This window comes from Argentina silus (assembly GCF_951799395.1).
Source record: "Argentina silus genome assembly, chromosome: 1".
Lineage (NCBI taxonomy): Eukaryota > Metazoa > Chordata > Actinopteri > Argentiniformes > Argentinidae > Argentina > Argentina silus.
The window spans coordinates 10,364,470-10,389,297 of record NC_139655.1 but is presented as its reverse complement, the minus strand read 5'-3'; the positions used below and the strand labels follow the sequence as shown (position 1 = coordinate 10,389,297).

Below are 24,828 nucleotides of genomic sequence, written 5' to 3'. Positions count from 1 at the left end.
TTCTAATTAAATGTAGTGAAAGGATGAGGGGATAGATCATTATAAATGGATACTATAAAACCTACTATAACTATAAAAAATACTATAAGACCATTTGGAATTTGGAATCTAGTAATTTCCATGTATTTAGGGGACCATGACATAAAGCATAACAAGGGCTTGGCGCGCAAAGTGCCATTTTGGGCCAAAAGAGTTATAATGTATATCAATAGAAAGCTCTTGATGAGATCTACCAAGTGGTAAAAAGGAGCTGAGATCTTTAACTGCACTGAAATAGAATGTATAAACAAAGACTCATTACAATACAATCGGCTCAGAATCAATGTTTTGTTTTGGCTCTCCTGTAAAATTTGGAAAATGTCATTTAGGCCCTGCGTGCCTAGCCCTCGATACCAACAAATCCTCTTGTCTATCATCTAGTGACTGAAGTGCAATATATGATGAAATATGCTGGTTTCTGTGCCAGTCAGAGAGTCCCCAGAGCCTATAATCACAAACACAATTTTCTCCTGTGGATAACAATCACATTAGACATCTCTACAGGTATAGAAATGAATTAGCAAATCATGTCACAGTTGTATAAGGATGCAGAGAAATAAGAGGGAATTATTCCCCAGAAACAAGATGAGTAAGTAAAGAGAGGGGCATGCAAAGTGGACAGGACGGCTGATAGTCTGCAAAAATAGGTTGTCGGCTAGGTAACGAGAACCTTGTTCCACTCAATGGCCAATCAATTCAAGTTATTTGGGCAACAATGATGATTTTGGATAAGTTGTTATTCAAAAGAAACAGACAACACCATTTGTTTGTGTGTAGATTCAAGATAACTGATTAGTTTATTGATTTAGATGAATCAAGACAAACATAATGCAATCAAATCAGTACGAGTAAAACACCATTGATTGTTTGATACACACAAGAGGCAGAATCCTTTTTTCAGACCATTCATTTTAAACAAGTTCAAAGCATGAGGGTAGTTGAATGAAAAGGAAAGAGAATAAGTCAGAGACAGGAGGAGGTTTTGGTGGAGCTGTTACATATCTTTTGACCGAGGCAAAAGCAGGGATGTGAGAGAGGTGCACAGGGAGAGATTAAAGCACAGCCATCGGTTGTGTCACGCAGTCGGCAGAAGCAGGCAGTTAGACGGACGGCTAAACGGCGCCACATCCTTTACCTTTTTCTCTTTGAGGGGCAATAAGGCCCCTGGTCTTAGCTCTCTGATTTGGGGCTCAATTCGAGTGGGCTCTACCAAACTTTTCACCCCTACATCCTTAACTGTGCACTTCTGGAAAACCTGAGGAGTGAAGATGTGTCATGGGATTAGGGAACAGGGTTGGGGGGAGGCGGGGGGGGGGAGGCCAATGCCTGGGGCCATGTGTCAGGTGATTCTCTGTAGAAACATGTAACAGGCAGTGGAAATAATGTCACCACACTCATTGAGCCTGAAAATAGTACACTAGCATGCTAAAAACTATGTACTTCGTATTATAATGGTGAAACGATTTCACTTTAAAAGGGGATGGAACTGGGTTATTAGTGATTGAGTTGCCCTTATTTTGTTACTGTTAGTAATTGACTGTGCCCATTCTCTGCCATCAGAAGGAACCCAACCACCAGGGAAATAAGGGACCCAAAGTGTGATACCCATAGGGATAGTGTGTGTGTGTGTGTGTGTGTGTGTGTGTGTGTGTGTGTGTTTGCACGCACATGCATGCGTGCGCGTGTCTGTATCTCACCTGGAGCTCTGCCATGATCTTGTCCCCTTCATCCTCCTCCTCCTGGATGGCTGAGGCAGCGATGGGGGGAGGGGTTGAGGGCTTGGGCTTGGTTTCTGGAGGGACCTTGGTGGGTTTAGGCTGGGGTGGGGGCGCTGAGGCCTCCTCCTCTCCCTCCTGGATGGATGAGAAGGGAGAATACATCTTCAATATTTCAGCATTTTTCAACCACAAGGTTTCATTATGTGCCTGAAGGTTTCAATAACATCCCTTAATTGGTTCCTTCCTCCCCTCTTCCCCTTCCTCCCATAAGGTGTGGACCGCAGATGGGACCACATAGGTGGTATTCCTGTGGTTGGACCACAGAACAACCCTAAATAGATCACAGTGCTGACTGACCTGTGCAGAGACAGACTCCTTCCTGCTTGTGAAGACCACCTCTCCTGACCGTGTGGTGGTCATTCCAGAGCTGGAGGGGAAGGTCTTCCTGGGCGGGGGTGGTGGGGGAGACTTGCTGGCTTTCTCAGTGCTGAGCTTGCTGACCTTGTCACTGGGGCTGGTGGGCTTGCTGGGCCGCTCTACCCCTGGCTTGGAGGGTCTCTCCACAGCAGGTTTGACAGACTTCTCTAACACAGGCTTAGGGGGTTTCTCAGGCCCAGGCTTGGCTGGCTTCTCTGAGCTGGACTCTGGCTGAGGGTCCTCTGTGATACACAAATACACACACACACACACAGACACAGACACAGACACAGACACAGACACAGACACAGACACAGACACAGACACAGACACAGACACAGACACACACACACACACAGACACAGACACACACACACACACACACACACACACACACACACACACACACACACATACCCACACACATACCCACACACATACCCACGCACAGGCAAACATGAGGTAAACAAATCAGGTTATTGATATGGTAAATGTAGAGTATGCCAGGTTTCTGATTCCCTGGTTTGGAGTTTAAGCTGTGCAGAGCCCTACCTTGGGGTGGTTCCACAGGCTTGCTGTCATCAGCCTGTTCCATCGGGGCAGCAGGGGGCACTGGAGAGATCTCCCCCTCACTCCCCACCTCGAGACTGGGGATGCCCTTCATCATGTTGGCCTGAGCCTCTTGCAGAATCTTCTCAAACTCCCTCCCATCATAGTGGCCCATGTTCTGTCTCTTCTCCTCCCACTCCTTCTCTGCAGCCTGTGGGGGGAGGGAGGGCAAGATGAAGGGAAGGAGAGAGGGAGGGAGGGAGGGAGGGAGAGTGAAAAAGAGAGAGAGGGGGCGGGATGTTCAAAGTACGTTTTCTCAAACATATTGATGCTTTAAATGACCCACAAATGAAATATGATCACATAATATCGGGACTGACTACCTCTATGTTCATGGCCCTGGTTTTGCTCTTGCTGCGGTTGGTGTGGATCTCCTCTATGAAGAGGGTCTGGTTGGCCGTGCCATTGCCGTTATTGACTGGCGCGGGCAGCTCTGGGTTGGCCTGGGTCTTCTTCTGCTGGGCGGGACTGGGAGGGTCGGAGGTGCTCCCATTGGATAAGCTGGGGGAGTCCCGGCCATGGGTGGGGGTCGGGGGAGATGTGGGTGGGGGGCTGGGCTGGATCACCAGGGCCGCAGACTGCTGGGACTGCTGCATGTGGACCGGGGAGCTCTGGACGTGGTGGATGACCACCGGGGAGGCTGGCATGACCTCTGACCTGATGGTGGAGGTCTGGGGCTCAGGCAAGGCCGCAGGGGAGGCGGGCTGGGCTGCCACCACAGCAGGAGGAGTCTCCGTGGGTGTGTCACACTCTACCCCTGGGGCAGGGTTGTTATCCACTGAGGCTGGCGTCACTGAGGCACACACGGCTGGGTCATTACCCTTCAGCAGGCTCTCAGTTGTACATCTTTAGGACAGAGAGGTCAGGGGGAGACTTAGTACTGACTTATTTGACAAGATACATGTACAGTACAACCAAAGTTGAGAGTGAGACCATGTATAGAGCATAAACTAAAGCAAAACAAAAAAGCTTCTGTCCATCCCAATGGGTGGATACAGAACTTTGAAATCAGAGAGGAGTACTGTCCCTACTTAGCTTGTCTAGACTGACACACCACAACAAACATATTTAGCTGAATTTGGTCCAAACTCAGCACAAATGAGTTTGATCAACTCTGACGTGAGGGGAGAAAACACAGCTGAAAGGGATGATGTAATGTAGATGGTTTTGGCAGCGTTGCGCTCTGAGGGTGAAAGTGATGGCGACCCACAGAGCCAGGCGTCTTTGACGGATATTTATATGGAAATAAGATGCTGCAGTATCTCCTGAATTAATCTTCAAATTGCTTCACTGGAGACAGCGGAGGTAAATCAACATGGACGCCACCCTCCGTCAATTCTGCATGACCTGTCTAATGGGATGGAGGCCAGCTTGCCGGCATAATAGCATAATAAACACTTACTGTCTCTAACCCTATTACCATATGGCCCAGTCTCTGGTTTCTCTGAGATGTTTTGTTTTCCTCCACAATCCCCCCCTCTCCCTCTCCTCATCTCTTTCCTTCTCTCTTTCCCTCCTTCCCTCCCTTGTTTACGTACCTCCTCAGGCCGCTGAGTGTCTCTGTCAGGCTCTTGACTCTCTTCAGCATGCTGTCCAGTTTATGAGGCTCCTCCTTGAGGAACTTGACTGCCTCCACCTCCACCCTCAGCACCGATCTCATCCTGGTCTGCAGGGCTGGGAACTCCCCTGAAAGAGAACACAGCAAACATACTTATTTTTACTTTAGAATGGACAAACCCAACACTTGACTATTGGATGAAATTAGACATGATCCAATCTCGCTTCATAAAAATATTACATTTCAGATCAGGGTCGGGCCGTATAAGTCCTGGGGGACTGTTGCATGTGTAGGCTTTTGTTCCAGGCCAGTTCCAACACATTGGATTTAAATCAAGAAATCATGGTCTTAAATTCAGATTGTGATTTGTTTAATGTGCTGGGTGGCTGACCAAGACATAACTTCTCTTTTGTTCTGGGCTCTTACTGTACCTTTGAGTCCTGCCAGAGACTCTCCAACCCTCCTGAGGCTGACAGCCCCCTCCTCGACATCCTTCAGGGTCACAGCTCTCTGTGCCCCCCCCAAGCTGGATTCCCTTTTCAGAGTGTCCACATACTGCTCCAGCTCCCTACACACACAGACAGAGAGAGAGAGAGAGGACGGTCAACTCTACAACTCCCAACAACACAACACTTCGGGAGGGGGAGAGAGAGGGTGTTGGTGAAAACACATATATAAGCCAGCTATACTCCTTGTCAACAGTAGAGGGCAGTGCATACTAGTTTATCCTTATGCTGATGCTGGACGCTCTATTAGTCTATTGTCAGTGATTGACAAGTGAAAGTGAGAGCAAGTCAGATATACAGTGCGTCTAAAAACACAGATTATATCAGACTATGTAAGACAGGAAACATCTCTAAATGTTATCATCATGGACCCCTCCTTTATTATTACTCCTTTATTTTCCAGACCACAGTGCACTTCCTCCTCCAGTCTGAAACTGCTTGGATGGGATTGGGTTACTTTCCAAAACCTGAAATGTGTACACATGGAAACTGGGCTTATTGTTGAGAGCACTTCCTCACATAGGATACATATCAGGCCGAACTACAGGCCTCCCTGGGATACTGAACCAGTCAACTCCAGGGGGAAATGTGCTGGACGTTAGCATTGTGAGCAGGGCTGGATTACATGAGAGAACTGAAATGGCGATTCATTGTAATCAGGTTCCCTTGGGAAGATAGACTTTTGTAGGGCTCTCTCAATAGGGAGTGTATAACTAGTGCCAGTGTCATAACTCTCTTATGTGAAGGCCTCTTAGTGATTGGTGACTATGGGAAACCTCTACAGAAAACAACAACCAGGAAGAATATACACAGCTCTTCCCTCTCTCAAGGCCTCTGTCAAATTGAGAGTAATATTTATAATGCCAGTCTGTGAAGTATCACTGCATTAAAAGCCTCTTCTAATGATAGCTTGACAAACAGTTAAGATATATCGGGGATCATCTATTTGAGGAGGCTTAATGTGCACTTGACTCTCTCTCTCATCTTTCTCTATTGCTCAAGGGCAACAGGATCTCTTCCTGACAGCCAGCTCTAAACTCCCTTGCTATATGAGTGGTGAATGGAACAGACTTCAAATACACATGACTAAATCAAGGGTCCAGAGAGAATGCAGTCATACTGCCTCTATGAAAACTTGTATATTTATTACAATTTGTGAAAGGTTATATAACACTTGATACCTTCCCTGTCCTTGGTAAGACATCAATTGTGATAATACTCTCAGGAGTGGAGCAGATTCAAAAGTAATCATTACATGAAGCAGTTCTATTTAAAACACCAAAGTAATTTGCCTAATTTTTTCCCAAGTGTTTTTAGGATTTGCCAACACTCTCTCAGTCCCAGGTTGTGTTAAATCTGGTCTCTCTCTGGAGAAGGCTGCGGTATTTCACAACACATTCCCCCATTGCATCTCAGCCAAACAGACCTCATTAACTAGCCTTATTTAAAAAACTACTGCGGCCGCTGTTTGCTGACTCAGATTTGGCAGAGCATTAAGGGCAACACCGAGCCCATTCCAAAGCCCCATGCCTGTCTAATTCCCCCAGAAGAAGAAGTCTTATCCTATCGCCATGTTGATCAGGTCATACGTTTACTGTTGTCTACAGAGCCCAGGCTTTTGACCTTGCCTGTTAAACATTGGAATTAAAAGGATTAAATTACTGCTCCCCATTGACAAGCCACGACAAGTGTATGCTGTAAATAATTGCTCCACTGCCTGGTCTGTTGTTCCGTAGCTTTCGTTCTGTTCAAATGAGAGACAGACAGACATGGCTTGCCTGTACAAACCTGCCATAATTTGCAGGGTGTGTGCTTGCTAGTCATTTTGTGGGTGAACACCTCAGGTGTGATGTTAAAGTTGAACCCAGGGGGGTTCTTATGGATGAAAGTTATTTAATTTGTATCAAGGGTGTGTGAAGAGCTTGTAAGGGTTTGAGTTAATGGTCTGAATTTATGTATTGGTTTTCCAAGTCCTCAAAGTGCCATAGGATGTTTGTGGCCCCAGAGAGTCATGCCCTGGATTTAACATCTCCTAGTTAAAGTGTCCTCCCTCTTACCCTAGCTGCAGCAGCACCCTCTCCTCCAGGCCCAGGTACTTGTGTCTGTCCTCCTCCACCAGGGCCCTCTGTCTCTGTACAGGGTCCTCCAGACGCCTCATGGCCTCCGCCAGCTTCACACTGATCTCCTGCTCCGCCCGCTTCAGCTGCTGCCGCAACGTCTCCTGGTTCTGGAGCTGACACACACACACACACACACACACACACACACACAAACACACATATTAATGAATATAAACAGACACACACAAACAAAGTAGTACACTACTAGTCATATTGATACAATCCTCTTATTTGCACATTTCCATTCAAGACCAGTAGATAGCACATTGAGGGGGAGTTACCTGCAGCTGTCTCATCTGGTGGAGCTGCAGCCGGAGGTCAGACACATTCTTCCTGCACTGCAGCAGGTTGACCTGCAGGGGGGTGGAGCCACTCTCAGATAGGGGCACGGCACTTTTGGGTGCCAGGACTGGGGAACCTCCTAAATCAATTATTATGAGATAAAATCAAAATCAAATCATAGGTCTAAAATATAGCATAAGTAGCTACAGTAGTCCACAATGCTGAAAGCAAAGGCATCTGAGTTTACATGAGGCTTGTGATAAAAAGTGTCTGAATTCGCTTTCTTTGATTATGCAAACTGTATGCAGTGGACGCTTCCAAGAGAACATACAACATTTCTTTCACAATTTCATGGAAACTTTTCAGGCAGAAGGCAATACATTATAACCTCATTGATGGTAGATGAAATTCTGCACCGTCCAAAGTGCACAGGCAGGCACATCAAAAGTAGAAATGGCATTACTCTGCTCCTCTGAGACTGAATGGATGTAGCAGTGTTTCATTCCTCCCCTCTCTTTCACCTTTTCTGCCTTCTGTCTATGACTCATTGGCTGGGGCACAGCTCTTACGTCTGCAAACACATTCCCCGCGGCCGCGCCGAGGCCTGATTTAATATTCCTAATGTTTAGTAATGAGTGCCTGCGCTTTCCGTGGCGTCTCCCCCGCTGCCCAGCGGAGCACGCGGGTACTTACGTTGGCAGTGCCTCTGAAATAGACTGCCAACCGCCGACTTTACCATTTAAATCATTGTGAGGAATGGAGACGGGTTTGAAACCGTGGTAACCACCAGACTTAATGTTTGTGGCCTTGGAGAGTCTGACTCTGCTCATGCCCTCTTCCAACAGTGTCAGTAACTCAGGTCTAATTCAGTTACACTGGTTCTCACACTCAGACTGCAGTTTGACCTTTGAACCGAGACAGAGGTTTGCCTCTGGGCACTTGTTGGAGGCAAACTTGTGTTCCCATTACAGCTTTAGCCACAAAGTCCCTTAGCGGAAGTTGCGAATCCTGCCCAGAGTCAAAACAATGACGGGGGGAATGTTCTGTGTGCACTCCAAAGCTCCCAGCACACAGATACCAGCCCTGGAGTGGCTTAGGGAACACAGGGCTATTCTCTCTCGTAAAGATGACAGCTGCACCTGCACTGACCTGATATACAGGTTAAAATGAGTGCTGTTACTGTGTTGCCGTGTACGAGGTTAAGGACATTCATCTATGGAGGGAAAACGTATGTGGTTACAATGAGGTAAAGTATTCAGAGAGACCCAAGCACCATCATTTCCTTATGTTTGATCCAGGAAGTGATACGCATAAGGAAATCCTGCGAGGTATAAAAATGTATTTTGGTGTTTTGGAGTTTCACTTTTTGCACAACATTCTATCAGAGCGGGTAAGGAGTGTATCTCAAGATGTGAGAGCGGCTCTGTTTTCGTTCTGCTGCTCTCGAGATTGCATTTCTTCTTCTTTTATCAAACCCAAATCTGCCCCCAACCGCTGCAGACAAGATTGAATCGCCAAATCATCTTGGCGGGCTTGAAAAATAATACTTCTGTCTTGTTTTAAGTAATGCTTTCAGCAGCTCATATTAGGTTTATTTCTTTTCCCTTTCTCCCCTGGCTATGTGTGCGAGAGAGAGGATTTGAGGGGAATATGAGTTGGCGACACGCAAACATGCCTGACTTTACTTGACTTTCTCCAGTGGTGCACAAGGGAGAGAGCATATGGCAGACTGTGTTGAATGACATTAAAATGGGTGACTTGTCTGTGCACTGTATCATGGGGGAACATGTGGGACACAACACATCACATAGTCCATTGAAGTAGAGTAGAACATCATGGAGCACATATGGAAGAGTAGATGTGATCCTGACCTGAACTATGAGCACTGTGAGCCGGAGATGCTGTCTTCATGGGTCTTTCACTGAAAGAAGAAAGAGAAAACATATACATGCTGTTTTATCCAAAAGGAAGAGACTATAAGCAACTGGGCTTTATCCTGCAGTTTGGGTTGACAGGTACATACTGTATTAGTAAAAGAAAGGACATTCAGACAGTCATATGGTTGGAAAGACTGACAGACAGACAAACGTATAGGTTAAAAAGATGGCTGTTATGGTTTGAGATTTCCAGTGTTTGACGATAAGTTATCGTCTGACACTTCCATTTTCATTCCAGTCATGGCGGTTAAAGATATCAATCAAAGAGTCAGGCAAACACAGTTAGGTCTCCATAGAGTCAGTTGAAATGCAAAGGTAAAATGCAGCCAGATAAACCAATCAAGGCAGTCATTTATTTATAGGTAATAAATGGATTCAATATCAGACCCTTCGTCCACTTCGTCCTTCGTCTATTTCCCCCTGACAAAGCTCTGTTTATCCTGGCTGGCTGAGATGGCCACAATTGAGAGATACTTTATCTGTTTTTATCTCTTCCACTTTGGCTGGGCAGCGGGCTTATCTATTAGAACTGAATGTCCCACGCTGCCCCTCTCTCTTTCTTCTTGCTTACCTGAGAGCCTCCTTGGTGCCACTAGTGTTTGGCCCCTTTAAAAGTGCATGCTGAACAAGACCAGTCAAGCTGGCAATCTGTTGCTCCATAGCCTTCATTCGCTCTCTGCAGGAAACATCAGAAAATGAAGCTTTTAACACTGGGGCTTGCTGGGAGTTAGAGTTGTCAGTATAACATCAGAATTAGGGGTGGTCTCATCTAGAACCAGCATATCATTATTGCCAATGTGGTTATCTATATAACAATGAGTTTCACCTACATGTAGAAATATAAATAGTTAAAAGTTGATAATATAGCAATTTTGAGAATATCATTTAAAAGTATTTTATATCTCAGAAAATGTGGGATCTATAAATAGACAAAAGGGGATTTTAGCAATAATAGGCTAATTGATTTGTAAAATAGGTAGGACTTCCACTATGTAAACATAAACGCACTGTTAAAGTAATAGCTGGCTACGTATAAGTGTTCCAAGCTGTAAAACTATCGTGATAAGGCACTAAGTAGTAAATTCGGACAAATAAACCTCATATCCAGTCTATCATAGTATAATAATACCACTTTAGTGTGTCTGCAACTCGCTTTCAGAGGCTGACCGGAGTAGTCTAGAAAAAACAACACTACCGTCTGAAAACAAGACCAGGGCTGTCTAGTGGATTGAGCCCAGGGGGTTCAGATGAGTTGGGAGCTTAGGGCTCACATTGTATCTAAAACAAAAGCGTGTGTCACAGTGACCGGCGCCTGGTCAAGAAAGAGAGGAGACAAACTCATCAATTCTCATATTACTCCAGCAATTCTGAGAAAGCCAAACACAGGGTGAATAGAGTTCCTTATACTGAGTTGCTTGGTGGTCAGTGAGGCACGGACATAGAGAAGCACTCTATTTTCACATGTCATCACTTATCTAATGGCAGAGGAAGACACTGACTGGGGCTACATGAGGACAATGGGAGGGACTGTGACTCTGTGCTGTACACAGCCCCAGACAAAGTACTTTATAGGGCCCAACAGTAGGCTATGGTGTCTCTGAACACTGCAATACCAAGCACAAGAGAAAGGTATCCTAAATATGGCCTAGACACAGTCAATGCAGCACTGTACCCTTTACACATATAGTATTTGTGCATCATACAATAGTTTCCTATGTGTAGCTTATGCATCAAGGATTCTCTCTGGTGTTTAATAGCATACGTGAATTGCCTAAAATAGCCTGTTTGTTTTGAATGTACAGTATCTCCCCACTAAAATTCCTTCTCTCTTTTCCCAGACCCCTGGGCGATTTCAGATGGTGTTTGCGCCATGCAGGTGGTCCTACTTGATCTGTTCCAGTGATTGGGCTGATTCAAAAGCCCAGGTCTTACCCAACCTGGTCAATATTGTCTTTGGTTTTCAGGAGCGCACATACAGCCCCCTAGCCTTCATTCTAATGCATTCCAATGAAACCAATGATTGGCTGACTGGAGAAAGTCCCTCATGCCCCCTTCCTTCCTGTGTTTATGTGCTCTGTCCTTCAGTTCAACAAAACCAGCAAAGTTGAACTAGCCACAAAAATGACTGCCGGTTTGTACAGTCGAAACAGGGCATACAAGATGAGTGTTATTGGAACAACAGAACCAGAATAACATGAAAATATACACTGTGAAAAGGGGGCGTGAAGCGCTATCCCATTACTGCAGTGGTAAGCACAGCTGGATAACACTATAAATAACACTACATCAGTGAAATAATCAACACTGTCTACTGTAAGGTTTCAGTAAGGATTATCAATAAGCTGTTCACACAAATAGAGCTAGTCATAAACACAAAACTGGCCCATCTAGCTGAAATTTACCATGAGATATCCACTCATTGTAAATAGAAGTGGCCCAGGGGAGGCTGGAGGACGTAGAAATAGAGGACCATTCCATTCCATGCATTACAATGGCCCATCCTCCAATTTCTACCTCCACCAGCCTCCACTGAAGTGGCTCACTGTGCTAACTGGGAAGACCCTGACACAGCTGTAGTGGACAGAGAGAGGCCACACCACATCTCTACCTTGGAGTGATGATGAGACAGAGTCTGAGCTGGAATTAAAACAGAGCAGCCCATGGTTAGGGTGGTGATGCAGGGATGCAGTGTTAGTACATGCTTCCCATGCAACATCGTATCCTTTACCTGACCGCCATTTATCCCACCTCAGGCTCCCCCAGTGTGGCCTACCGTGTCTGAGGGTCGTTGGGCGCTGGGATTGGGGCGTGACCCTGGAGATCCGGGACAACTGGAGACGCCATGTTGCTCCTGGACTTGGTCACCACCTCCTCCTTCCTGAAGGACTGGCGAACAGGCGAGGAACGCTCCAGGGGCATGACGTGGGGTGGGCCACCATGGGGCAGGCCTCCGTGGGCTGGGCCGCCGTGGATGTCAATCATCCGCACCTCGACTATCCTGTGGGGGGACGGGGGCGGGGTCTTGGAGCCCAGGGTGGGCAGCTGGCTGTTCCTTGACTTCTGGCGGTAAAGGGAGGGGTGCTCCATGGAGTCTGTGGGGCTGGGCCCACTGTAGGAGCCTGTGGAACGGATGGAGGCGCGGTGGTAGCCAGCCAGGCCGTGGTCCACCACGTCTCCGGGAGGAGGGTGCCCGCCGTGGCCAGGGGCCTGGCTCATCCTCCCCTCGTGGAGCAGGTAGGGGTCAACGTACAGCCCCTCGTTTCCCCTCGTCAGGCTGTGGCTCTTACCACCCATGTCCTCATCAGGCTTGACGTCCCGCCTCTCCAGGATGGCACTGGGGCAGGGGGACACAGAGCGGGCAGGAGGGGTGGCATTAGACAGGCGGTCCCGTGGGATGGTGGCGCTGCCAGGCATGGCCCCCGGGCGTGGTCCGAAGGGAATCCTGGAGGGTGAGGGGGGCATGGAGTGGGGCGTAGGGGGCGACAGAGAACCCTGCATTGGATGGTGTGGAGGAGGGCCCATGGGGGGCTGTCTGAGAGGGTGCTGGCCATCTCTACTGGAGTACATCATCTCTCTGTGCATCTGGAGGAGGAGAAATCACACCATTACAACCATGTTATCATTACACTCAAATGCTAGCTAGACTCCCATGTTAGTCTACCACGTTTACCAAATTCAGCAAGGTGCATCTCAGTTAGACATGACACCTCCCTTTGTCTTTTTATAAGCTCAAACTTGGGTTTGTTTTGTACATATATGTTGTACTTCTAGAACACACAAACACACAAACATTGCTCTAACTCAGCCTAGGCAGTTGGTTTTCAACCACAAGTTTAGAGAAAAGAATGTATTGTCAGCAAATTCTCACAGAGTGAAAACATTTTTTGATCTTCAGTTCTACTTTGACACGGAGATACTATTCTATATCAATATTTTATACCTCCAGGCTATACAAATAGGATTTTACATGAAAACAAGATTTTTCCCTCGGATAAGCTGCATGTTCACATTTCTTTAAAAGCAAGGTGATTACCTTCAGTATTTCCTCAAAGTTTATACAAGCTTGTGAGCTCAATTGCCCTCTTGGAGATAACACTGTGGCTTTTAAAACAGTTCACGTGTGAAAACACTGAGTGAGGGATTTCAGCTATGTGCCTGAAGGCAAGAAAGTAGCTAGTTAATTTGCAACAGGTTCCGTTTAGAACAGCCTTTTAAAAGCAGGCAGCAAAAACGGGCAGCTGTGCCGACCACCCATAAAGGACCCTTGAGTACCTGTGGACCATGAAACTAACTTCATTCAGCTTCAGCTGCTGTCAAGGGTTAACAGAGAGGCATGACTGGAGTGGTTCTTACACTTACACTTTGTAGTTAATAGTAAAATGTGGAGGACCAAGAGCTTTAACAGAGATATGTAGGCTACAGTACACATAGGTATAATAGTAAGTTAGATTTTACTGATGCATTATGTGGCTTAGTGCTTAGGCACTAACACTATCCAATTTGTTTCGATACTATGCAGTAAGGCTAAAAGTAATAGGGCACGTTTCCATTCAGTCATTGTCATGAATCCTGGGAAGGACAGTGTGAGAGATGATGTTTAGGGTGTCTCAAAGTCTTCACATAGAGCACTCATATAATCAACCCTCCTTCTTGCTTGACAGTCTAACAAACAAGCCATTGTTCATCTTAGGCATGACTCACAGGTTACACATGCACCAGAGGTGAGCAAGTCAAAGATACATTTTGGAGAAAACTGAGATTCAACTGTTTTTGGTTGGTTAAAAAGGTTCTGCAATGAACATGCATTCAGTAGTATACTGTAGTGTATCAACAATGCTGTTTCCTGGAAGTGTCATTCTAAATGTATGAGTTCTATAACAAACATTTCTACTCAAAAGTGAACAGCACAATAAGGTGGGTGTGCCGGCTGATCTCTGTGAGAGAGAAACAAGGTGAAAAGAAACAAAAGGTAAATGCCGTATCACTGAACAAAGACTCAGCCAAGGCAGGATCTAGAGTGAACAAAGAGAAACTCAATCACTGGCTGGGAACTGAAAACACACCGTCTATAAATATGTTAAGGACAAGTCTGGCCAGAAATATTCAAAGGGTATGTAATGGAACAGCATGTAATAGAAACAACATGAAAAGTAAGCTTTCACTGCTGCTCACTGTCAAATTCAAATCAGTTTTAATGTCTCCACTTATGGAAATGTTCTCTGGTGAAACTGCAGTGTTTGACAGCTTTGCTATTTCTTTGCCACAGTGTATGAAGGTATACACATAGTAAAAGGTAAACCACAATAGAAACGTTTGTTTGTCAACACACAGCCAACGTAGGACCTGTTTGTCAGAATGGGGTCGTTGATCACAAACAGATGCCATCTAACGGGGTATGCTGCATCTTTCTTCCTCCACCAGACAACTTCGCATCTCAAACATCAAGACTTTAAAAGGCTTTGGTCCACATTTCTCCACAGACATATAAAACATCAACTAGTGAGGCGAATGAGTTCCGAAACTGGAACATTTGGTTTGCATTTGGCTCATGTGGACTTTTTAAAGACCTCTCTCTCTCTCCTTGCACTGTTTCTTTAAGGTTCTCATTAGAGCAACAGCATGTCTGGGAGGATCTCATAAAGTCCACTCAATCCATCTCCATATGAGAGAGATGGAGTAGGGTATGCTAGGAGACCTGCAGCAGACCTGATCCACATCCACAAGCTAGGCTAATGAGACATACATACTACCTCTGCTGGGCTGCCATGCTTGAGAGTGCTAGTTTGCTTGTGATCTTGTGATGATGATGCCCAGGCAATGACGACCACACTGACAAGTGGGGGTGGCTGACTTCAGAGAGACAAAACCTTTGAGGTTTTGAGTGGGACATTTTAGTGCGACATTTTACAGTCACTACAATTGTTTATCATCTGAAAGGTACGAGTAATAGTTAAAGATGGAGCAGATAAAAGTGGAGTAACCTAGAACAACACAGAGGTTTCACAATTGTAGCCAAATTTGAAGCACTGTGTACAAAACATCTGCTCTTGCCACCATCTTGGTGATGTGTACATAACATCACTTCTGAGAGCGTATTGGGATTGGCACTATTGACACACTAAATACGCAGGGGTGTGAACATGTTCACACATGTAAACACATTCATGAAAAGTGCTGGCGCTCATAATTTAGGCTATTTCAATTTCAGTTGGACTGCTGGAGAGGTGCTCAGTCCAAGGAATATGAAGAATATATCAAGAAAAGAGATTTGGGAATCAACTTGATCCCTTCAAAGATGTTTAATTTGCTGATGCATTTCAGAGCATGCTCCTTCATCAAAGCATGTAAACACATGTAGGAAATGGCTTTTAGCAGTGTTACGCTGCTCTCAGTACCTGACCAAAAACATAGCAAACTCAATATTTCACTGTCGGGTTTGATCATTGTGATTAGTAAAGGACAAATTGGGTTCTGGTCCAGTTACCTCTGCGACAAATGATAAACATCACTGCCACCAGCATGAGGCTAGCCTGATGAACAGGAGTCCCCTCTCTAAGCATTCCTTACAGACAGGAGGACACTGGATAGCCCAACTAGAGACTCCCAGCAGTGTATTCCACGCCCACCAAACCCTGTGTTTGAACAGGTGCAGCACTCATTTCATTATTGTATTTACGCTTTTCCTAGAATTCCAGGGTTTTGATTTCACAATTAAAGGAGGTCGCCAATGCAAGGAGGCATCAGAAAGGGCTTTTTGTCTCAAGCATGTTCTCCAAAAAACATCTGCAGTCTGAGTTTAACATCTGTCAAGAATAAAGCCACTGTTCACCTTGTGTGTGTGTGTGTGTGTGTGTGTGTGTGTGTGTGTGTGTGTGTGTGTGTGTGTGTGTGTGTGTGTGATTAAGTGTACGCGTGCTTGCCCATGTCTGTATTTGAAGGGCAGTAATGGCTCAATTTCATAAACACAATCGTTAATTCATAAAGGTTTAATATATCATAGAAAAACACAGTTCTGGATCAATGTTGAACTAATGTGATTTACTTTTCAATAACGGAAACCATTTGCAGAGTCAGACCATCCATTAGGGCTATATACTCTATTTCCATAGAATGTCAAGATCCCATACCCATACCCTCACCCTCACATCAATGTTGTCTGGGCAGGTAACCTGCTATGTGACCAACAGTGTTCACTCATAACAACTAGTAAACATATCCTGGGCATTGATTGGCTATGATGAGTTGAAAGTCCACAGCTTAACACTCAGAGAGAAAGAGCAACAAGAGCAATAGAGAGAAGAGAGAGAGAGAGAGAGAGAGAGAGAGAGAGAGAGAGAGAGAGAGAGAAAGAGAAGCAGAGTTTCTTAAAAAAGCTTATTAAAGAGACAACCTGTTCCTCATCATAATTATTTTCCCTGTTCACACATTCCAGGCCCAGGGTCTTTGTCTTCATCTGTGTGTGAGAGAGAGGGATCAAAGCAGAGCTCTTTAAGAGCTCCTCATCTCGCTCCAAATTCAGGGAGTGCTGCATCATGCAAGGGCCTTGCAAAATCAAACAGAACCCCTCCCACCCTGCCCCCCCACCCCCCTGCTCTACCTGAGTTGCGTAAGGATTGTGTAAACACCTGCCAGTCCTCATAAAACTAGCTAACTTAAACTAGCTCTGCCTCAGACACAGACACACAGGCTGAGAAAGAAGCCGTGCTCCATGAAACTGAGAACAAATCTATTTTAAAATGTTCTTCCATATGAAACTCACTTTTGATATTTGTTTTGCTTCAATTTTAGAACATTCCGTGCCCTCCAGCAAGTTATTCTTCCAGACCTCCTCCTCACCTCATCTTTTTTGCCTCACCTCATCTTTTTTCTCTTATTTCCAAACTTGATATGGTCTCTCCTGTTCTCCTCACCCTCATCTTTAAGCTTTAGATACTAGCCCTCGATTCCAGACCCAACCAACATTATCCTCTACTGCAGCATTGACAGCCCCAAAGCCACAACAGCACCACCTGCACAAAAACCCACCACCCCGCAACACTGTTCACGTCTCATCTCGGAAATCTATAGTCTATCTCCACAAGACACACAAGCATGGTGCTGGACTTATTGAAATGGCCATTGTGATTTCTGATGACTGAAATAATAGGAGAGGAGCCTCAGGCTAGATGAAGCGTCAGGAAGGATTAGAGAGACAGAGGTCAGTTAACCAGAGAGGATTGGAGGAGGAACACATGAGGAATGAGCTCTTTGGGGCTTTAGTTCCGTTACATCAGCAGGAAACAAACATGCAGCCAAACATGCAGGGGAGGGGGCGGGGGGTGGCAGGGATTAGGGGAGATTTGAAGAAGAAAGGACAAGGAAAATCCCAGTGAATAGAGTTCAATTTTCTCTGGCAAAGCCATAGTGAAGCGCACACAAGGCTGCCGCAATATCCCCCAAAATTATGCAGGACGAACATAAAAAACCCTGGTGAACAGATTAGGGAGGGCAGGGGGGCATTCCTCCACTCAGACCTGGAGAGGGTTTGAGGATGACATGGGCAATAGGTGGGGAAAGGGGAGGCTGTGTAAAGCCCTATAAACTGTGCTATTTATATACAGCTGCGCTGATTCTGAGGAAACCGCTGGTGTCTTGTATTGTACCTTTTTACACAACCAAAGGTGTGGCTGTGGGAATTACACTCTCTATCTTACTTTGTTTCTGACAGAAACATATCATGGCACACCAGTATATCATCTATGACTAGCTGTTAGGCCTTGGGCTAGGATTTTTTTCTATTAGCTTCTATAAATAAATAACCCTGCCAGAGGCCATGCTACAGCAGGCCCAGGTTAGAACAGGGCCCTCGCTTGATTTAGTGTCCCTGTTTAGGTAAACCTCTGCTGGGTCGATACTCACCCTGGCATCCCCATTGGTAGGTCTGGGACCATGACTGAAGGCTTGGGCTGGATCCTTGTGGTAGACCTTCAGACAGGAGTGATCCGTGATATTCCTATAGGGAGAAACATTCACAGCTAAATAGGGAGCCCAGATATCCCCATCAGACAGCGGTCTGTCTCGTCTAGACCTGGGTCTCCTGTACCCAGCCATGGGAGTGTACTCAGACATGGCTGTGTCATACACAGACAACCCTCTGCTGTATTGAGACATCACCGTGTTGAGTCAAAAAGTGTCCAGTAAAACCAATACGTGTTAGATCTGTTGCTTCCTTCTTATGGCGTCTGTGCCTTCTCCTATTGTACCAGCCAACTAAGGATCATGTGACAGATTTACAACCCTGATAAAAAAGTCACAAAGTACACATCACACCAGAGCATAAACACTATGGGCCGGTTTCCTGGACAGATATTGAGCCTAGTCCTAGACTAAATAAAATGTTTAATACAAAATCTCTATTGAAGATGCATTTTAGTCTAGGATTAGGCTTAATCTGTGTCTGGGGAACCATCCCTAAAGAGATATGGCCGAGACAGTTGTTAATCTGTCTAAGAATCTTAAATAGAGTGTGTCATCTCTTTCCCTCCTCAGAAATGCAACTTTAAGACACAGACATATTCATGCACTGTCACTGCACTGGACATTTTATGGTTGCATGTAATACGTGTGTTTTGACTTTTATGCTATACCCTCTCTTGTCTCTATGAAAGACACCACAATTACAGGGGTGTGTGTGTGTGTGTGTGTGTGTGTGTGTGTGTGTGTGTGTGTGTGTGTGTGTGTGTGTGTGTGTGTGTGTGTGTGTGTGTGTGTGTGTGTGTGTGTGTGTGTGTGTGTGTGTGTGTGTGTGTGGAGGGGGCGGGGGTATGAGTGTGAAGCCAATTAAAGCCAAACTGTTGTCTTGTGAGTTCAACCAAGGGGCAGGAGTGTTCCCAACTAGGTGTTCTCACAGGGAAAACATGTTGCCCATTTCTAAAGATGAGAGAACATGTTGATCATTTATGCAGGAGCAATACACTGTTGTATATACACCCGTGTGCCCAAATGGACAGGCTAATGCTACATCTATGTATCTATGTATGCTAGCCTCTTTGCACATGGAGGTGCAGCTAAGCCAAACTGTGGCCATCTTGGCCAGAGCTCGCTCACTCGTTAAGAGCAGCAGTGTCTGGAAGAAACACCACTGTTTACGGATTATTTTGTGCCCTTTTGACCTGCCAACTGCAATAACAAAATGTGTAAAAACACACAGCAGTCGTCCACAGTAGAACTTTCCGCTGTCCACTCTCATCACAGTGAGAAAATGACAGGATGCAGGAGGCTCTGAGATGGAGTGTTGTTTGGTTTGTTTTGATGTATCTAAACTGAGGCCTCCATACTGCCTAGTGCAGGCCTCCATATCCTCAGCCATTTCATCCACACTGCTCTCTCTAACTCCAGCCTACTGAATGTGGAGGAAGAGGATATGCAGGCTGCTCTCGCCCGGGTTACTTCCTGTGTAGAGTGAGCTCATTAGACAGGAAGTAACTAAGGAGGAGAGAGAGGAAGGCTGCTGGGTAGCCCTGAGGACCTCTGATGGGTGAAATGACTTCTGGAGAGGCAAACCCTAGATGACTCAATGGCTCAAACTAAGATATACTACAGGTTATACACCGATTACAAAAACACTTACACACACAAACTCTTTCTCTCTTGCCCTCCCTATCTCTCTCTCTCTCTCTCTCTCACACACACACACACACACACACACACACACACACACACGTCATACCTCACGTCGGTGAGCTCGTAGTACATGTTCCTCATGTCATCTTTGACGTAGACGGCTACACTGGGAGACTCCATCATCTTCATGTTGAGCTGCTGGGGGAAGGCACTCACAAACAGAGCCCTGATGGTGTCTCCACTGGTGATCTCGTTAGGCATCCGGATCTGCTTGGTCTCATCACCATACTGAAGGTACAGCACACCTGCCATCACAATGGGAAGAGAGGGTTTAATGTGTGTTGTGTGTGTTTGAAGCTCTATTAGTGAGTGTTATAGTGAGCTCTCCTACAGGTTGTGAGAGTGGTGGGTGGGTGGTGTTGGGGAAGAGAGAGGGTTGTGTGTGTGTGTGTGTGTGTGAGGGGGGGAAAGATGAACTGAACTACACAATTGTGGCTTCAAACACACAACGCTGAACTTCTGAACTCTGGGTGTGGCTACTGTTCTGCACTTCACCAAAGCAGATGTCTTCAGCTCAAAATATACAACACACACTGACACACACACACACACACATTAACTCACTATGTGCCACATTGCCATACAGTTCAGATATCGTCACTCATATCACTCATTTCCTTCTCTTCTTTGTGTATACAGTACACCACTTTGTGCAGAGATGGTTTGGCTGTGCTTGGTGTGGCCCCATAAAAGCACTGGACCAGTAAAACACTACCAGATGTTGCTGTAATATTATACAAGATCCTACATGCTCTTCTACAGAGGGAGACAGGGTACAAATACAGGAAATAAAACTGCTGAGTTGTTCACTGGTCCACTTGGATTTACTTGTAATAACTTTACAAAGTGAGTTTGTGAACTAACACAGTCCTTCCCAGGTGTGCTGTCATGTTAGGATTTAGCATTTACAAGAGTTTTTCATCCAGAGGAAAGACTCTCCGGAACTGATCCTAATACTACAACTGCTATTTGATGACCTGGGCTCTATATTCTCTGTCATACAATGCACTGTGGAACATTCCTTAAAACCAACTTCATTAGGGCCGGAGACATTGGACAGCTCAATTCTAGTGTGGGAGTCGGGTTGCAGTCCTGTATGTGGGCGCAGATTGCCTGGTTTCCCTCTAAATCAGAAACAAATGACCATGGTGCTGTGGAGCGAATGGGCAGAGAAGAGAAGACTTTCCATTGCTTTCTAGCCGATCCAACCCTGTTCTTATGCATTTCCCAATGGAACACTACCTCTAACATTATATCAATTTCAGCACAATTACAGCACAATCATGTGATACTTCAACAAATATCGCCTTCTCCCCCTCCAATGCAATGAGGTAGAATCAAGGCAGTAAACAAATGCATATCATACACATTACGCAGCCACTGTACGAAAGACATACAGTACAGTATTGCTAGGCTGTGACATAAAAGAAGAACAGAAACTTACTTTGTGATTATTTTCAGATGAACAGCTAGATCCCAGCTAACTGACTGTACAGTATGATCTCCTGTGAGGCTGTATGCAGGAGTGTTTTGAGTCAAGGCTCTACTTCCTCTGGTACAAGAGTCTTGACAAAGAACCAGATGTCTCTGGGGACAGAACTGTGTGTGGGAGGAACACCAGAGGAACTCTGGGTAATGTACCCTCCTTTCTCTACCCCTTCATCACTCCATAACCCTCCTGCTGTCATAACACTTTGTCCTCTGTGCGTGCATGTGCGTGGTATGGTTGCGTGTGGACATGCCTGTGTGTGTGTGTGTGTGCATGTGTGTGGTATAGCATATTCTTGGATGTGTACAGCCTCTCAGTTTTTGCATGTCAAGCGAAGCAAAAGGCCCACTTGGCACAGATCAGAATGGAAAATGACATCCTGTGGTTTTATTAATTTTCACTTTGATCAAAGTGTGTGCAACCCAAACACGTGTGACACTAAAAATAAAAGCAAAAGTCACATCCAAAAGATGTGGCGCTTTACTTCTGTGTGAGCCACTTTTTCAAATAATATGCTGTGAGACTGATTGTTGTACTGTACATGTTGTGAGGAGAGTTCTGGTTCTCTCACTCATACAACTAGAACTAATTCTACACAACTAAAGGCAAACTCCATATTGATGCAAATGAGGTGCCCTATGCATTGATAACCAGCACCATTTCTAATCCTGTAAATAGCAGGATGGCAAATTGTGACTGCATTCTGTAATCTCTCTGTGCTGAGGAAATGAATTCTAATTAAAACTAAGCTCCAAGCATGCAAAGCTGTTGAGGAAGAGTGACGTGATGTGTGTGTGTGTGTGTGTGTGTGTGTGTGTGTGTGTGTGTGTGTGTGTGTGTGTCTGTGAGTAAGTGAGTGAGTGAGAGACAGAGAAAGAGAGAGAGAGAGAGAGAGAGAGAAAGCAAGAGAGAGCTGGGCTGGACTAGCAAGAGGTCAGGTCTAGTTAGTGGTAAACTAAACAGTATCCTATATGGTCAGGAACATTCACAGTGCAGTCAGGTTGCGGTGGGGTACCTAGTGAGCGGTCCTTGGTCTGGTTGGTAGAGCGCACCACTGGCAGGCTGGCACGGGAGCGGCTGCCACGGGTGAAGGCAGTGGGGGCGTCGGCCTCTGACATGGTGTCCAGAGACTCGAGCGAGGCCAGGGAGAGGTGTTCCACCTGGTCCCCGACACCTGGAGGGCTGGGGCCGTGCTGTGGGCTTCTGCTCTGGAGGACAGACAGACAAACACATAGGTCAGCCATAGGGTCCTCATTTATAGCAAACTGGAAATACAATAGTGACTTATAGTCAACTGACTTATAGTCAACCATAACCTGAAAATACCAAAAAATGTGTGCTTTTAACACACTAGAAAATTATATTTTGAGAGAATGCTTGATTGCGAAGTGCACATTCTGAAATTTCACATCTGGCTTCAAGTTGCAAAACCACACAATGTTAGTAGTGTCTCTCAGTATAATATATTTGTCAGGAAACCCACAAACTCACACAGACAAAGACAATGTTGTCAAAAATGCAAACATTTAGCCCTGTTTACTTTGGCATTGTATCTCGTTCTGAACATTCAGAAATCTAAACTAAGCTGTTGAAGTAAAAAAAAAACACAGTGTCTTTTTGTCCCTTAGCATTCCGGTCATGCAGATGAGTATCATTTTTGTGTATCAAAGCAGACACTGCAACACCATATTCCACACAAGCACACTCGATACGATTGTCCACACCACAGTTGCAGAATTTGCACAAACAAAAGAAATCCTCTCTGCATATCAAAGTGCTATGTGTTATCTCATAGTTCTGTTTATGTCCTTGAGTTGAGATGCAAAGCTTCACCTAATAACCAGGGAATAGCACAAGGAGAACAGGACTGGCACAGGGACCTAAAAGGCTATGGAGCCCATTGAAAAGCCCTGTGATGTAAGTTGATCTGTGCCATGGTGACAGTGTGACTAAAACGCAGGGGTCAGTGCACACAGAGCCCTTTATGAGCATCAGGCTCTGTAGCACTGCTAAAGCCAGGAGGCTAATGGGTCTGTGGACACATAGCCAGGTCCTAGCTTGTCTCTGTACACACACGCACACGCACACGCACGCACACACACACACACACGCAGGCACGCACGCACACATGCACACAGTGTCACGGTTCCGTCTGGCCACCAGAGGGCGGCAGGGTTCGCCCCGAGAGACTAATGGTCCATAAATGTTCTTGATTCCAACTAATTAGGATCTCTCTTTAAGAGGTGTGTTTTCTGTGTTGCTTGTCTTAGTTTGGAATCTCATACGTTATGCTCCAGCCTCTTGAGTCGTCTCTAGTTTATATCTTTTGTTCCTCTGTCTCAAGTATTCCTGTTTTTTGTTCCGGTGGATTATCACCACATACCCTTACAGCAAGATAACAACCCAACATGGAGCCAGCAGAGATTGACCAGATCAGGAACATAGCCTCCCACCAAGGAGTACTTCTGGGGATCATCAAGAACAACTCTCCCAAATGGCAGAGACCCTCCGGGCACTTACCCACTCCGTCCAGCAGCTCCACGCCACGGGTCCTGGAGTGACCACTGCCCAAGCCTCAGTGCCCAGTGCATCAATTGTCGGTGGAGATCCCCCAGTGAACCAGCCCCGTGAACTCAAGATCCCAGCCCCCCAACGGTATGACGGCCACCCGGGAAAGTGCAAGAGGTTCCTCACCCAGTGTTCCCTGGCGTTCAAGCTGCAACCCTCCTCGTTCCACACTGACTGGGCCAAGGTCGCCTACATCATCTCCCTGCTCTTGGGGAGAGCCTTGGTGTGGGCAACAGCATTGTGGGAACAGCAACCACCATCCTGTAGCTCCGTCTCTTCTTTCACCTCCGAGCTGTAGCGAGTCTTCTATCATCCAGCCGGCGAAGCAGCGAGTCAACTTTTTAGCCTACCCCAGGGTCCAGGTCAGTGGCTGACTTCACCATCGATTTCCGGGCCCTCGCGGCAGAGAGTGGGTGGGAGACTCAGGCGCTAATCACCACATTTCACCATGGTCTGTCCGTCGCTATCAAAGATGAACTGGCTTCTCGTGATCTGGGAGGGGACCTTGAGCCTCGAATCACTATGGCAATCAGGATTGACAACTGCATCTTTGAGCGAGTGAGACAACACCACCTCGACACCGAGCCAGTCTCCCGGTTTCCCGAGCATCCCAAGCCCACCAAACCAGTCTCCTGGCTTCCTGAGCACCCCAAGCCCACTGAGCCAGTCTCCTGGTTTCATGAGCACCCCAAGCCCCCAGAGCCAAGCCTTGAGGAGCTCATGCAGCTGGGCTGCTCACTTGATCCCACAGGAACAAGACTGGCGCACATGCGAAGGCTGCTGACTACTGTGGAGGCCTCGGCCATTTCCGTTCAACGCGCCTGGAGCTGCCGGGAGGACGCTGAGGCCCATCAGGACAAAGGACACCCTGACAAACCAGCTACCAGAACAAAGATGGTTTTGGCCCACGCAGCTCTTGCAGT

The 24,828-nt window shown here is 46.2% G+C and overlaps 1 protein-coding gene across 6 annotated transcripts in view; it reads right to left on the bottom strand.

The window, feature by feature from the left end:
• The window catches only part of kiaa1217 (KIAA1217 ortholog), a gene marked incomplete at its 5' end in the record, with an annotated part of 109,931 nt that overhangs the window by 5,941 nt on the left and 79,162 nt on the right, over positions 1-24,828 (bottom strand). For 4 of the 6 annotated variants that reach the window (XM_083682999.1, XM_083682996.1, XM_083683001.1 and 1 more), the window contains 15 exons: positions 1,175-1,294; positions 1,737-1,892; positions 2,115-2,416; positions 2,727-2,934; positions 3,107-3,629; positions 4,322-4,469; positions 4,773-4,909; positions 6,905-7,080; positions 7,249-7,388; positions 9,121-9,170; positions 9,758-9,862; positions 11,960-12,768; positions 18,085-18,178; positions 19,895-20,093; positions 22,353-22,545. In XM_083682999.1, the coding sequence (XP_083539125.1) occupies positions 1,175-1,294; positions 1,737-1,892; positions 2,115-2,416; positions 2,727-2,934; positions 3,107-3,629; positions 4,322-4,469; positions 4,773-4,909; positions 6,905-7,080; positions 7,249-7,388; positions 9,121-9,170; positions 9,758-9,862; positions 11,960-12,768; positions 18,085-18,178; positions 19,895-20,093; positions 22,353-22,545 (3,360 nt within the window). The remainder of the gene's footprint in view (positions 1-1,174; positions 1,295-1,736; positions 1,893-2,114; positions 2,417-2,726; positions 2,935-3,106; positions 3,630-4,321; positions 4,470-4,772; positions 4,910-6,904; positions 7,081-7,248; positions 7,389-9,120; positions 9,171-9,757; positions 9,863-11,959; positions 12,769-18,084; positions 18,179-19,894; positions 20,094-22,352; positions 22,546-24,828) is intronic. The other 2 variants (XM_083682998.1, XM_083682997.1) reach the window with 2 other exon arrangements.